Raw genomic sequence first — 14,072 nt, 5'->3', positions numbered from 1 at the left:
CACTATTCTTATCTGCAAAATGCACATAAGAAAAGCATCTGTACTTCAAGTACTCTTCTTCTTTCATTGTAGCTACTCTAATATTGTTTGGTGGATGTCCATAGGCAGTTTTCACCTGTTGCTGGGATGCAGAAATACAAATTTCGTTCTAGGACTTGACTATCTTAGACAACTGTAGAATACCCCAAGCAGCTTTGAATGCAGTTAGGTGGGGCCATGGGATAATGCAGACACTTACTAGCTATGTGATCTTGGGCATGACAGTTAACTCTATTTGTCCCAGTGTTCTCAATTATGAAATAGGGATAATAATAGCACCTACTTCACAGGAATGATGTGAGTTTCAAATGAGATAATTTTTATAAAATGCTTAGTATAATAGCTGGCACACAGTACATGCTAATTGAATGTTTGTTCTCTCCTTTCCTTCATTTAAATTCTAGATTATTTGCTTTCAATGGGCCTGTGGTCTTGAGTTTCTTGCCCAGTATTCTGTCATTTTTGGCAGCAATTTCTTTTCTCATTATCACTTGTGTCCATCTGATAAGAAACTTCATCTGGAGTTTCTCTGTTTTGTCTTAGATAAGAGCTGAGGAATTACAAAAAACATTGTTATCAGGACAATAAATGTCTACCCCTTAACAGGAAATCAACAGCCTCGAAATCTCTTCTCTCTTTCCTCTGACCCTTATGAGAGGATTTCTCATTCTATAGCTTCTGTCAATCAATACTTAGAGGAAGAATACTGTTTCCTCATCACATCCTCTTCTCTTTAGTTAGAGGTTCATGATTGTTCTGGAATTCTTTTTTTGTTTTTTTCAGTCATTTCAGTGGAATACAACTCCTTATGACCTCCATTCAAGATTCTCTTGGCAGAGATTCCAATGTGGTTTGCTCTTTTCTTTTCCAGTTCATTTTCCAGATGAGGAAACTGAGGCAAACAGGTTAAGTGACTCTCTTAGGATGACACAGCTAGTGTTTCTACACAGTATCTCAGTCTCATTTAAACTCAGCTTTTCCTCACTCCAGGCCTGGCACTGTATCTACTGTGCCACCTTGGTCCTCTTTCTTTAGTTAGGGGTTCATAATTGTTCGGAAAATCTTACCATCCCTTTATGCCATGTTCTAATGCCTTCTTCCCATAAATGCTTTCTGTCATCAGATCAGCTGGAAGTGATCTCTCGCTGAAGAATTCCCAATATAGTTCCAATGTCTTGTTTATCATATTCTAACTTGTATTGCAGATAGTCATGTCGAATCCCCTTAAAAAAGTCCTGTTAGAGCAAGAACTGTGTTTTATTCTTCAGTCATTATATACCCCACAGTTACTGGCAATGTGTCACACACATAGCCACTGTCTAGTCAATAAGATTATTGTTAAAGCATTAGGCAAAACCATAAAGTATTATATATGTTTTGAGAGGCAGGTAATGGCACAGTGGGTAAAGCACTGAATTAGAATTCAGGAAGCCCTAAATTTGAATATTGCTTCTATTCAGATTCTAGTTGAGTGACCTAGACCAAATCTCAGGTTTGGCTCACTATTCTTATCTGCAAAATGCACATAAGAAAAGCATCTGTACTTCAGAGGATGTTTTGAGGTTCAAATGAGATAATCTTCCTAGTGCTTTGAAAACAATATATAATTCTAGTTATTTTCATCATATATACATATTATTACTACAAATGTGGTATCAAGTGTTTAGGGTTCAGTTAACATTTTTTAGATTTTTTTTTCATCTTTCCCTTTTGATCTGATTTTCCTTGTGCAATGTGATAATTGTGAAAATATGTATAGAAGAATTGCACAAACTTCACATAAATTGGATTGCTTGCTGTCTGGGGGTGTGTGGAGGGAAGGAACAGAAAAAAATTGGGATACAGGGTTTTGTAAGGGTGAATGTTGAAAATTATCTATGAATGTGTTTTGAAAATAAAAAGCTTTATTAAAAAACCATTTTGGGATGAATGAATGAATGGTGTTAGAGAGTTAACACTGGAGGATCATCACTTTGCTTGACAATTCAGATCTAGGACTCAACTCATCCTTGTGCTTCCTGCTTTGTTCTTTAGCTCTCCTGCCTGAGTATCTTAAATATTTGTCTTTGTCAGAGAATTATAATCAAGGATTCAAGGGAGGAATTGGGATATTTGTTGTTCTTGTATGGCTCCTGGAGCTTGTTCCTCTGTTATCCACAAAGACATTCATGGCTCCTGTAATAGTGACAGAATAAAACCTACAATATGCATTTATTCAATACTCAAAGAAGGATCTGTCAGTTTATGGGTTCAGGAGTTTCCTCCAATAATACAATCACAACCCATCCATTCTTCCCATCCTGAACACCTCTTGTCAGTGTCCTCCCCAAAGTTGCCATAGAGTGTCACTTAATATGCTAGAGATTTCCTTACTTGCTTCTGACATTGCAAATAGTTGTCTTGCAGTTTTCATTTTTTCCCCTGGGACCAACCTGTCTTCTCTTCTTGTCCTACAATCCATGATGAAATCTGGTATTCCTGTTCATCTTTGCAGTTCTCTTTGGTTCTACATTATAAGTGCTTACACCCATCATTCCCCTCTCCATTATTCTCAACGTGACATTCATTTTCACTTTTTGATAGTGGCAGTTCATGTCTTCTTACCATCTAGTAATATCAGTGAAATGTTAGTATTGAAAGTTGGACTTTTGTTTTCAGGGAAACTGATATCAGCAAAGGAGTTTGCAATTTTCTCAAAGTAATCTACATTTCTGTTCAATTCCGAGTCCATCTCATTGTCCATCTATACTGGTGATCCTGGATTTACATGTATTATATGCATTTATAAACAGCACTTCTGATGTAAAACGATTTAAATACTATATTCATTTTGTACACACTTTATTTTAAAATTACACATTGTACTAAGTCAATATACATGACACAGGCCTGCCCCTTGAGCTGTGTTTGCTTCAGAATTGTCTGTTCTTTCTCAGTTGAGCAACATCTGGCTCCTGTGAATGTTCACATCATTGTCTATTCACAAGATGGCTTTTTCTCTGTTTTTTTCATTATGTCATTCATTCATCATGCTGACTCCAGAGTAGCAATCCCAAGAATGGGGATAATATAGAGTAGAAGATTAAGTGTGAACATTTGTTAAGAAGAGGGCTTGAACCCCTGATAGTAAAGGCTTAAACTTTATGCAATTACCAACTCTGCCACTTTAACAACCCTGTTCTTGGGGGTGTAGAGATTGAGAAGAAGCAGATAAGAGAAATAGGAGCCACATTTAGTTGTGTGATGATAGACACATCAGCAAGTATGGTTACCAGTAACTTGGCATGATTTCTGCTTTCTTGGAAAAATGATGAAAATATTAGATGTAAATTTTATAATTTCATAATGATATTTTCAGTTCTATCCCATTTCCAATTTTTATTTATTTTTTAAAAAGCTTTTCAAAAAGTTGCTAATTTTTTTTAAGATTGTAAATTTTGGCTCACCTACAATATAAGTTAATTATACTATATATTGTCCCTTGGTTTCATAACAGCATTTGGGAAGATTTCAAAGTTTGCAACTTTCCTTGATAATTCATGTTCTTTTCTTTTTTTCCCCCTAGGGATGCCTGACAAGGAGAATGTGAGTAGCAGCAATCTCTGCTCAGCTTCTAAAAACTGTAATAAGGTAAAAAATAATAATAACTTTACCAGCAGAGAGAGCCCCTTAAGTTTCTTCATGTTAAAAAAAGACATATCATCTGCTCTCTACATCTTCCCAGCTTTGATGAAAAATTTAAAAATTGAAAAAAAGAAAATAGGAAATAGAGATGAAAAATTTGGTCTTAGGAGTGAATGAGAAGGTAGCAAATTTTGCTTGTTGTGCATGTGATAAATTTGTTGGGGCAGAAGAGAAATTCTGTCTCTTACACCTCTGGCTGGAACAATTAGCAGTAAAACAATTTACCCCTACTTTACAGAACATAAAGGATTGTTTTGAGTGTATTTGGTATCTGTTGTTGTTACTGTTGTTTCAGCAGGAACAATTTGAAATCTGAGATTTGAGGTATTCCTATCTACAGAGGACCTTCAGCTATTCCTCACTTTCTCTTCCCCAAAGATGACAATCTTTTTTTTTTTTTTCCTGTTTCATTTGAGAGTAATCAGATGAAAGATAAATGGCTCAGTTCAAACCCATCATCATAACTAGAGAGTTAGAAAGCCCATGGTCTCCCAGTCTCATGACTCATTCAATGACAGTATATTTATGTACAACTAAATAATTGTTATTGTTTTTGACACCTTTGAAAAGGCAAATTAATTGAAGATGACATCATGGACATCTAAATCTCCATGGCAACCTAGAAGTGTTAGCAATTGAAACAGAAGGAATGCAATTAATTTGAAGTTCTATTCAGTGTGATTAGTGTCTGAAATGCTTTACTACTGTTCACCTGTGATACCTTATTATCTTATGTGATAATATTATAGAATTTTCATGCTGCTCTTTCTACTTTTTTCCATGTAAAAGATATTCAGAAAATCTCTTAGTCCTTTTCCTGGAAGTTGGTTAAAGTATTTATCAAATCTCCTTTGCTGAAGAAAGTGTTTAAAAGCTTGTTGGGTGTTGAGGCTCACATTTGTACCATTCCTTTTTAGTGTTTTTCCCTTTGTATCTTAGTGTCATTGTCTCATCTAAATCAGGAAGAAATTTTTTCATTTTTTTTGTGATGTGCCCCTTCAGTGATTTAATAGAGCCTCTAGGCTCTTCTTGGAATAATGTTTTTTTAGTGCACAAAATAGAATGCACAGAATTATAAATGACAGAAATTATATTGAAATACATTTATAAACATAACTTTAAAATAAGAACACAAGCATCACATTAAGATTCTCTATTTTAAATCACACTTTCTCTTTTACATATGGAATTTTCTCTTCATTATCAAGTTACTTTCTTTTTTATCATCAATGTCTCCATTTTTCTAAATAAATGTTGTCTTTGACTATTTGTCACAAAAATTGTTTTGAATAAAATAAAAACACATTATTAAGATTTAATTGTTGAATATTTAAGAAAAGCAAATTAAGATGAATGAACAAAGATTCATTCTAATAAGGACTTTAAGGAAGGGACTGGAAATGTTTGAGACTTTATGCATTGAAATAAATTAATTTAATTGTAAATACTTGCTAAACACATTTAGTTGCTTATGCTGGTGTGTTATGTTTCATAATAATGGATTGCTGATACTAACTAGGACAGTTTTATGAGGCAGTATACTTTTCATCCCATCCTATTCCCGGGGAGCACATATCAGATCCAACAATTTTTTTCACTCTATTAAATTGTATAGTATTTGACATTGGGACATCCATTTGTCTGGTTCAGCCCTATGACCTTTTACTCTCTTGCGAATGGGGGAAGATAGTATAGAAGCAGATATTATGTTGTCCACTTCTTTAAGGCTTGTCTGACCACCATTCCAATTTGGGATTAGAGTTTGGGACTCAAGCATTTGCGATAGGTACTTCTTTCCTCTTCTCAAGAGTGCTGGTAACAATCCTTTTCTCTGGGGAGACATATTAGCTGCATCTAGAACGTTATGCATACTCTGCCTTGTTGCCTATGCTTCTATACTTTTCCAAACTTCCATACTATAGATATCAAGTTTCCTTGAAGGACATTGAACAAAATGACCAATGTGCAACTGTATTGGTATCTATTTACATGTGACCAACTATATGTAAGGAAGGTTGTGGTGTTTTGCAGAGCTATCCAATAATATCCAAAGATATTATTCTGTAATATTATCACTCAGCAAGATTTTCTCAATCCATCTCAATCAGCTTTGTGCAGAATGATGCTTCTTACATTTCTGACCAGCAGGTTGAAGAATCAGCATCATTTCACTTCAGCTGGATCTATGTCTCACCACCCTCCAAGGAACCTCTCTGCAAGCTGTTCTTGCCATAGTCCTGGCAGGATACATCTCATAAAACCCAATAATACATTGGTGATCATGTTACTGAGGTGTAAATGACAGAATCTGCCTTTCCTCACTAAGACACACTCCAGATCAGCCAACTCAGCCTAGGAGCATTTATTAAGCACCTAATATCCAGGAATCATGCTAAGTGTTGGGGATTCAAAATAAGGCAACAAACAAGCAAACAATCTCAGTCCCTATTCTCAAGGAGCTCACAGTCTAAAGCTGAAAATACCAGGCAAACAACTGTGTGCAAACAAAATATACATAACATAAATTGGGGATGATCTGAGAGGGAAGGATTAAGATTAAGAAGGATTTAAGATCTTCTAAGTCTATGTAGGGACCAAGAAGGATTTCTGGCCCTGGAAGATCAAAAATGCTAGAGACGTAAAAGTAAGTTCTATGTCATAGGCATTTAGTGACCTTGTGACTAGATGGTTTTTCAGTGGGACATTAGGATCAGATCATTAAGTAAAAGGTGACATCTATCATAGTTGGGGTTTTGTGTGTATGTGAGAAAAAATCATAATTGGTAGTTTTCAAAAAGTGAGTTGACATAGGCTGAAATCAAAATGTGACTCTGAGTTGGTTAGGTGAAAACAGGGTTAGGGGATTTCAGGGAAGATTTTCTTCCAGAATGAATATCATTTATCTGGGGACTTCACATACGGAATTTAAGCAAGATCCTTTAGCAAAGAGGCAAATACACACAGATACCCACACATACCAATAAATGTGGTAGATATTCATATCCTTAATTTATTATACCTTTCAGCAGCTTGTATATGCTAAACAAGGTAGAAATAATTAATAAGCAACCTTTTAGTTGTAGAAGGAGAGAAACTAGAGTCAGAAACTCTGGGTTGTGATAAATAAAATATTTCCTTGATAATAGAGACATTGAGTTATGCTGATTTTATCCTTTACCCTCTTTTGTTTATGAAATTAAGTTAAATAATTTACAATATAACTTCAATCTCAGAATATGTTATTTGTAGAAAGGATCCATTTATCCAACACCTACTGAAGATTTTGTTTAATTACTCTTTGAAGACTTTTTTTTTTTTGTAACATGATTAATATAGAAACATGTTTTGCATGACTTCCTATTTATAATTGGTATCATATATTTGCCTTCTCAAGGGAGCAAAAGAGGGATGAGAATGAGAGAGAGAATTTTGAATCCAAAAAAATTTAATGTTAAAAATAAATAGAAAAAGTAATGAGTATTTATCATGAAGGTATGTGAATAAAGAAGAGTATATTAGGAGAGATGTTTTGAACGGAGAAATAACAAGATTTAGCACCAAATTATATATGTAGGTTAAGTGTCAGTGAGGAGCCAAGGGTTCAAGCCTGGATAGCTGAAAAAATAGTGATACTTTCAGTAATAATGGGAAAGTTGGGAAGAAGGAAAGCCTTAGGAGACATGTTAAGTTTGAGATAACTATAGGACATCCAATTAGAAAGTTCTGTGATACCAGACCTAGTGCTTTTCCCACAGCCCCATTTGTGCCAGAGTTGTAGGTAGTTTTTCATTTCAAAGTCTAAACAATCTGATTGACCCACCTCAAAGCAAGAAATAAAAATCACTTAAGTGCTTACCCAGCACTCTAATTTGATAGCTTGGTCATAAACAATGTGAGGAAACCACACCCGAAACTTCCTCCAAAGTTCAGAATAAAGATGAACTGGGTAGTGGTCATTGTTGTCACTTGTAAGCAATGCACAGGAAAAAAGCGCATGTTTAGGGCTGGCTAGAATGGAGAAGCCCGGGTGCTGGGCCAGTAACAGTCAACATCAAATCTTGGGCTTGCCGGCTATTTTTATCAACTGCTCTCTTTCAAATGTCAGAGAGTTGTAGTGCTTAGAAATATGATGAAGGACTACAAAAAGCAAATTCAAGAGTTATTTTTTCCATAAGTTAAAAAAAATTCCCCTAAAAGAAGGCAATATTCCATGTTTTAGCATTATAACATTTATGTTCATCTCCTTTTCCATGCTCTTGAGGATTAGGTGCACTCATGAAACACTTGGGCTCCCTCTGGTGGTTTCAAAGGCAACTTAACATTTTTAATATTAAAAAATAGGGCTTTACAATTCCAGTTGTGATGGAGTCATCAGCACTCAAGGAGAGGACTGTGGGATCTGAATATGAATCACAAGAAAGCGTTTTCATCTTTGTTGTTGTTGTTTGCTTGCTTTTTCCCCCTTTCATTTTTTTCCTTTTTGATCTGATTTTTTTCTTAGGTGGCATATAAATGTGGAGGTATACATAGAAGAATTGCACATGTTTAACATATATTGTATTATTTGCTGCCTAGGAGAAGGGATAGAAGGAACAAAGAGAGAACAACTTGGAACACAAAGTTTTGCAAAGGTGAATGTTGAAACTACCTTGCATATACTTTGAAAACAAAACACTATTGTTGTATTTTAAGTAGGGCTTAACCATGAAAAGCCAACTTTGACTAGACTTCAATTAGTCTTAGAGGCGCAGGGGGCCTCAGAGACCATCCAGTCTCTTCTCCAACTCGCCTAACATTCTCACTGGCCCCGTTCAATTCCTAACCCTGACATCCTTGGATGAATCACCCAGGACATCACTGCAGCTGTTGAATACTTTGACCTGGGAGAACAGTGTTCCATGACTGTGAGGGTACCTATAACCTGAGTTGTTGATGGTCTGCACAAAAGCCGATTTCGTAAGGTTTTGGATGTGAATATTAGTCCTCATCACTTCATGGCTGCAGGTTCGCAATAGTGCTAGTAGGTCTTCCCACCACACAGGAGACTTTTATACTCCAATAAAATGTCAAAACAATCTTCCAAAAACATCAGTCTCCCTCCCCCCCCCACACACACCCCATCCCCAATAAAATCCAGTAGCCCTCTATTGTCTCCAGTGTCAAAAATAAAATCCATTTGGTTTTCAAAACCCTTTATAACCTTCTCCCTCTCCCTTTCCAGTCTTCTTCTTACATAGCCTCTCTCTCCTCCTCCATCCCCTCCTCCCCAGATACTTGCAGTGACATTATACTCTTTGCTATTCATCAAACAAGACACTCCATTTCCTGACCGGCATTTTCACCGGCTGACCCCCAAGGCTGGAATATTCTCCATTCTCATCTCTGCATCCTCCCTTCCTTCAAGTCCCAGTTAAAATCCCATCTTCCCCAGAAAGTCTTGCCCCACTCGTTTATTTCTGATACCTTCCTTCTGTCAATTATCTTCAATTCATCTTATACATAACTTGTTTATGCACAGTTATTTGTGCATTGTTTTCCCCACAAAATCGTGAACTCCTTGAGGGCAGGGACTACCATACTTTATTTATACTCCCAGCTCTTAGCACTGGATTAGGTTCAGGATAGGCACTTTATAAATGTTTATTGACTAGCTGAGTGAATACCTTAAGGTTACCAATTTAATTAGTGACTGAATTGGCCCTAAAGCCCAGATTTCTTTTCTTTGAGCCCAAATTCAAGCCGAGTAAGGATATTTTCCGAGGAAGTCTAGGAAAACTGCTACTGATCATTACAGCAATGTGGCATATTGGTCAGTATGATTGGAACAAGTAGCAGGTATAAACAGTTAGGACCTTATATGAGGGTAATAAAGGACAGGACACATACTCATTGAGGCAGGAAGCTAGCTTTAGAAATTAGTGGAAGGAAGGGGAGAAAAAGTTGCTCCTGATTAAATCTTAAGAACAAAGTACTGGGAAATTTTGAAATCACTGGAATTAGCCCCAGTAGGCTTTTTTGTTACTGACTCAGATCTCAGCTTGGATTGCCCTCTTTACTTCCAGGCTTATTTATTCCCTCCAGACTTGTTCTGCTAATTACCTGACAGATCGCAGAGCTTCAGTTTTCCCATGGGAAAAATGTAAAATGAGAATGTTAATAACATTTAGGGTGCCTTTCTCAAATGGTTACTTTCAGGATCAAACAAGACAAGGATTGTAAAGTGCTATGTAAATTATATAGCACTATTATCAATGTCAGATATCATTATTGTCATTATTAGTATTTATATAATAATTACCACTACCATGCAAGTTGGTATGATTACTGATTTTTATAACTACTACTGTAACTATGACTACTTCTATGACTATTATCACAACAACCCCAAATACTACTACAACTTTGACTACTTCTATTACTATTACGACTACTGCTAATGTTGCTGCTACTTCTGGTAGCTAAGAAACTACCAGGTACTAGTGGGTAAAGTTAACAACTGATGGAGTAGGCATAATTGGCAAAATTCTTAGAGTAAGGAAGATCTGAGATCAAATTGTGCCCCAGATACTTCCAAGATGTGTGACCATGAGTAAATAATTTCAATTTCTTTATCTGTGAAATGGAGTGTAATAGCTCACAACTTAATGGGATACCATATAAAGAGCTTTGAAAATTGCAGTGATTGTCAGCTATTACTACTACTACTAAGAATTGTGAAATATTTCTTCCTTTATAGAGCCTACTTTGTCTTTTTCCTTCCATGACTCAACTCATCTCTGCCCATTGACTTTATTTCTTCTGCTGTTTTTTTTTTTCTTGAACCTTTACTATTGGGCTTTCAGAATGAATAAAAAAACTTTAATATTACCACTGTCATTTTTTGCTAGAAAATTGAGTAGTCTATTTTCAGCTTCAATTTTCTTTCATGTCTTAGAATTTATATATTTTATTAACAACACCCATCCTTCATATTTTTCTCCCAAATCCATGTTTCCAAAGTTGATTTCTCATATGAGCTCTAGTCCTATATCTTCAATCACCTAGTGAGCATATCTAAATGGTAAAATTATCACTACCTGGAATTCAGTAAGTCTAAAACTGAACTCTTCTAAAAGAACTGCTTTTCCCAGCTTCTCCATGTTGACCAGCAGCACTACCATTATTTTGTGCATTCTGAAGACCTGAGACATATACATATGGAAAGAAAACTCCCAGTAGCAGGTGTCAAGTGTATAAATGCCAATTAAAATTTCCTGAAAAGAAGGAATTCAGATCAAGAAAAGATTACCTCAGTGAAATGAGGGAACTAAGTAGATCATCTTAGAGGTCTTTCTGGTCTATAAATTTGTGAGCTTATGATTCCATGATTTTCATCTGAAAAAGTCAGAGAGTCTCATGGAATAAAGGACAAGTGGGTCTTGTAAGATGACTCAGATGTTAAAAGTCAGGGAAGAAGTAGGAGCTCACATTGGAGTGATGGCAAGAATAGAAGTACAGAAGTTGGAATTACAAGTTGTTTTTCAGGTATAGTGAAAAGATTGGTTTGATTAGAAGAGATCAGTAGAGATAAGACTAAACAACTATGTGAGAGTCAAATTGTGGTGAGTCATAGGTGCTAAACTAAGCTGCTTGGACTTTATCTTTTGTGAAATAGGAAGCCATTGAAGATTTAATACGATCATTAACAAATAAATTAACATTATTAAATAAACATAAAGGATATTGATATTGGCAAGTTTCTTTGGTTGCAATGTTGAGTCAGAACTAATATACCCATATCATGTCTAGTCATTAGTGACCCTGGATAATTTTTTAAATTCAATTCTGACTTATTGTTTATAGATTTGAAGTATATTTCTGTTTAATATAATAGATCTCAATACCAGAATAACTTAAAGAGTAAAACATTGAAAAAGAGGAGTGGTTAGATATCTTGTGTAGTAAATCGAACATGAGATGGTAGGACACTGAACTATTATGAATGGAGAAATAGACTGGATTGGTAACTGACTGGAGAAAGGGAAATAGAAGACTCAAAAATGACTAAGATTCCCAGCTCTGAGAGAATGTCTGAGAGAATGAAAAACAGGATGTAGAGCTGGATCTGGGTGAGAAAAACTGGTCAATTTTAAACATCTTGAGTTTGAAGTGATGACAGGATATCCGAATGGAAATTTTCATCATATAGTTGGAAATGAGGAACTAGAGCTTGAGAAAGTTCTAAGCTACGCATAGATTTGGGAATCATCCAGCTAGAAATAATAGTTGAAGGTGAAGGAATTAACTTATCCAGGGAGAAACAAAGTTGAGAGAGAAGTTTCGAAGGCCAAGAACAGAATCTTGGGTCATACAAATATTACACAGCACACGTTTAAAATGTGTCTATGTGAACTCATAACTTTCTGCCATTACCTTTCTGTCTTTTTGTCTTTACTTCAATCTAAAAAAGACTCCAAGGGATAATTGGATAGTGCAGTAAGTAGACCATCAGCCCTAGAGTTAGGAGGACCTAATTTCAAATTTGATCTGAGACATTTAAGCCTTACTGGCTCTGTGACCCTAAGCAAGTCACTTAATCTCAATTGCCTTGCAAAAAAAAAGAAAAAGAAAAAAGATCCAAGATTGCTGTTGTTCCCTAGAAAGCTACCATCCCTTATATCCATATGTTCTTAGTCTTTGTAATTGCCTTTTCCTATGCCTCCTTTCCAACATCTTTCATGTGTACTAATAAGCCTAAACATGCTGCTACTCTACCAAGCTTCTCCATTTTTAAAGTCTTTTATTATTATTTTTGTATGTAACCTGTGCTTTACTTAGTCTGGCATCCTCCTGAAAAGGAAACTTTCTCTGTTAATGAAAAATAGGAATTCCTCTATAACTTAAAGTTTAGGGAATTGTCAGAAAAAGTGAGAAGTTGAGTGATTTGACCAGTCTAGACCTGGGTCTTCCTAAATTTCTTTTATCTATCCTACACTGTCTCTCTGCAAGGACTGATTTCAGATCTCTTGTTTCATACTTTTTTTTTTTTACTTCCTGAAACATTGCAACTGAAGAAAGGATTGAAAAGTTTATTTTCCATACTAAAAAAACAAAGCTAGGAAAAAAAAAAGCAACTGCACTCATATTCTATTTCTTAAGATTTTCCCTGTTTGGTTATGTCATATTGGAAGATAATTTTAAAAGGAAGGCACTGATTGGGGAGGGGAGGAAAAAAAGTGATTCAGCAGAAATTGGGAGGGAATTTAGAGAAATTAGAAGGCTAAGGCAATGGAATATGGACCATAACTGTGCTCTCTAAATATAGAGGACATCTACTGCAAATCCAAAGTTGAGAGATAGGGTTTTATGTGAAGAATATTAAAAAGGCCAGTGTTGGCAGATTGTTAAGTATATGGAAAGGAATCAAGTCTAAGAAAGTCTAGAAAGAGGTCAGCTTCTATAGTTGATTCTTTAAGTAAAAGGGAATTATTGGAGTTGGGGCGGGGGTAGGGATGGGGGTATAGTTATACCTGTATTTTAGGAAAATCACTTTGGCAACTAAGTGGAGAATGGATTGGAATGGAGACACTTGTAGAATAGTACTGCAGTAATCTAAGCAATATGCAGATTAAAGCCTCCTTTATTCCTTTTGGTTTTTTCTTGTTTTTTTTTTTTTTTTTTTTGTAACATGATTAATATAGAAACATGTTTTGCATGACTTCCTATTTATAATTGATATCATATATTTGCCTTCTCAAGGGAGCAAAAGAGGGATGAGAATGAGAGAGAGAATTTTGAATCCAAAAAAATTTAATGTTAAAAATAAATAGAAAAAGTAATGAGTATTTATCATGAAGGTATGTGAATAAAGAAGAGTATATTAGGAGAGATGTTTTGAACGGAGAAATAACAAGATTTAGCACCAAATTATATATGTAGGTTAAGTGTCAGTGAGGAGCCAAGGGTTCAAGCCTGGATAGCTGAAAAAATAGTGATACTTTCAGTAATAATGGGAAAGTTGGGAAGAAGGAAAGGAAGAAAATGTAATAGTATTTATAAATAATACCTACTACATGCCAGATGTACTTAGCCCTTTAAAAATATTATCTCATTTATTGAAAGGAATTATAGATAAAAATTTCAGATCTAGACAGTATGGGGTTGGTATTTTTCTATCATCTCTATCTTTAAAATGAATACTCATTTCTTCATAGCTCCCATGCTATTTCCTTAAAGACTCACGTACAAAGGAAAAAGTGTAAAGTTTGAATTAATGATGGCAATCAATTGGAAATATTCTTTCAAATGACTATTCACATTCAAGTAGAAGGCTGGCTAAAATGCTAGCAAATTATTTTTAGCATGTAAGT

At 35.4% G+C, this 14,072-nt stretch overlaps 1 protein-coding gene and 1 long non-coding RNA gene across 11 annotated transcripts in view; one reads left to right on the top strand and one right to left on the bottom strand.

The window, feature by feature from the left end:
- Positions 1–14,072, top strand: part of RAPGEF4 (Rap guanine nucleotide exchange factor 4) — a 329,401-nt gene that overhangs the window by 177,805 nt on the left and 137,524 nt on the right. For 6 of the 10 annotated variants that reach the window (XM_051991060.1, XM_051991057.1, XM_051991063.1 and 3 more), the window contains one exon: positions 3,605–3,669. In XM_051991060.1, the coding sequence (XP_051847020.1) occupies positions 3,605–3,669 (65 nt within the window). The remainder of the gene's footprint in view (positions 1–3,604; positions 3,670–14,072) is intronic. The other 4 variants (XM_051991059.1, XM_051991058.1, XM_051991067.1 and 1 more) reach the window with 1 other exon arrangement.
- LOC127557797 (uncharacterized) overlaps positions 1–14,072 on the bottom strand; it is a 121,885-nt gene that overhangs the window by 24,173 nt on the left and 83,640 nt on the right. The gene's annotated exons all lie outside the window — the stretch shown is intronic.

This window comes from Antechinus flavipes, chromosome 3 (assembly GCF_016432865.1).
Source record: "Antechinus flavipes isolate AdamAnt ecotype Samford, QLD, Australia chromosome 3, AdamAnt_v2, whole genome shotgun sequence".
NCBI lineage: Eukaryota > Metazoa > Chordata > Mammalia > Dasyuromorphia > Dasyuridae > Antechinus > Antechinus flavipes.
Note: the sequence above shows the minus strand (reverse complement) of the source record. Positions and strands in the feature narration are given on the sequence as shown.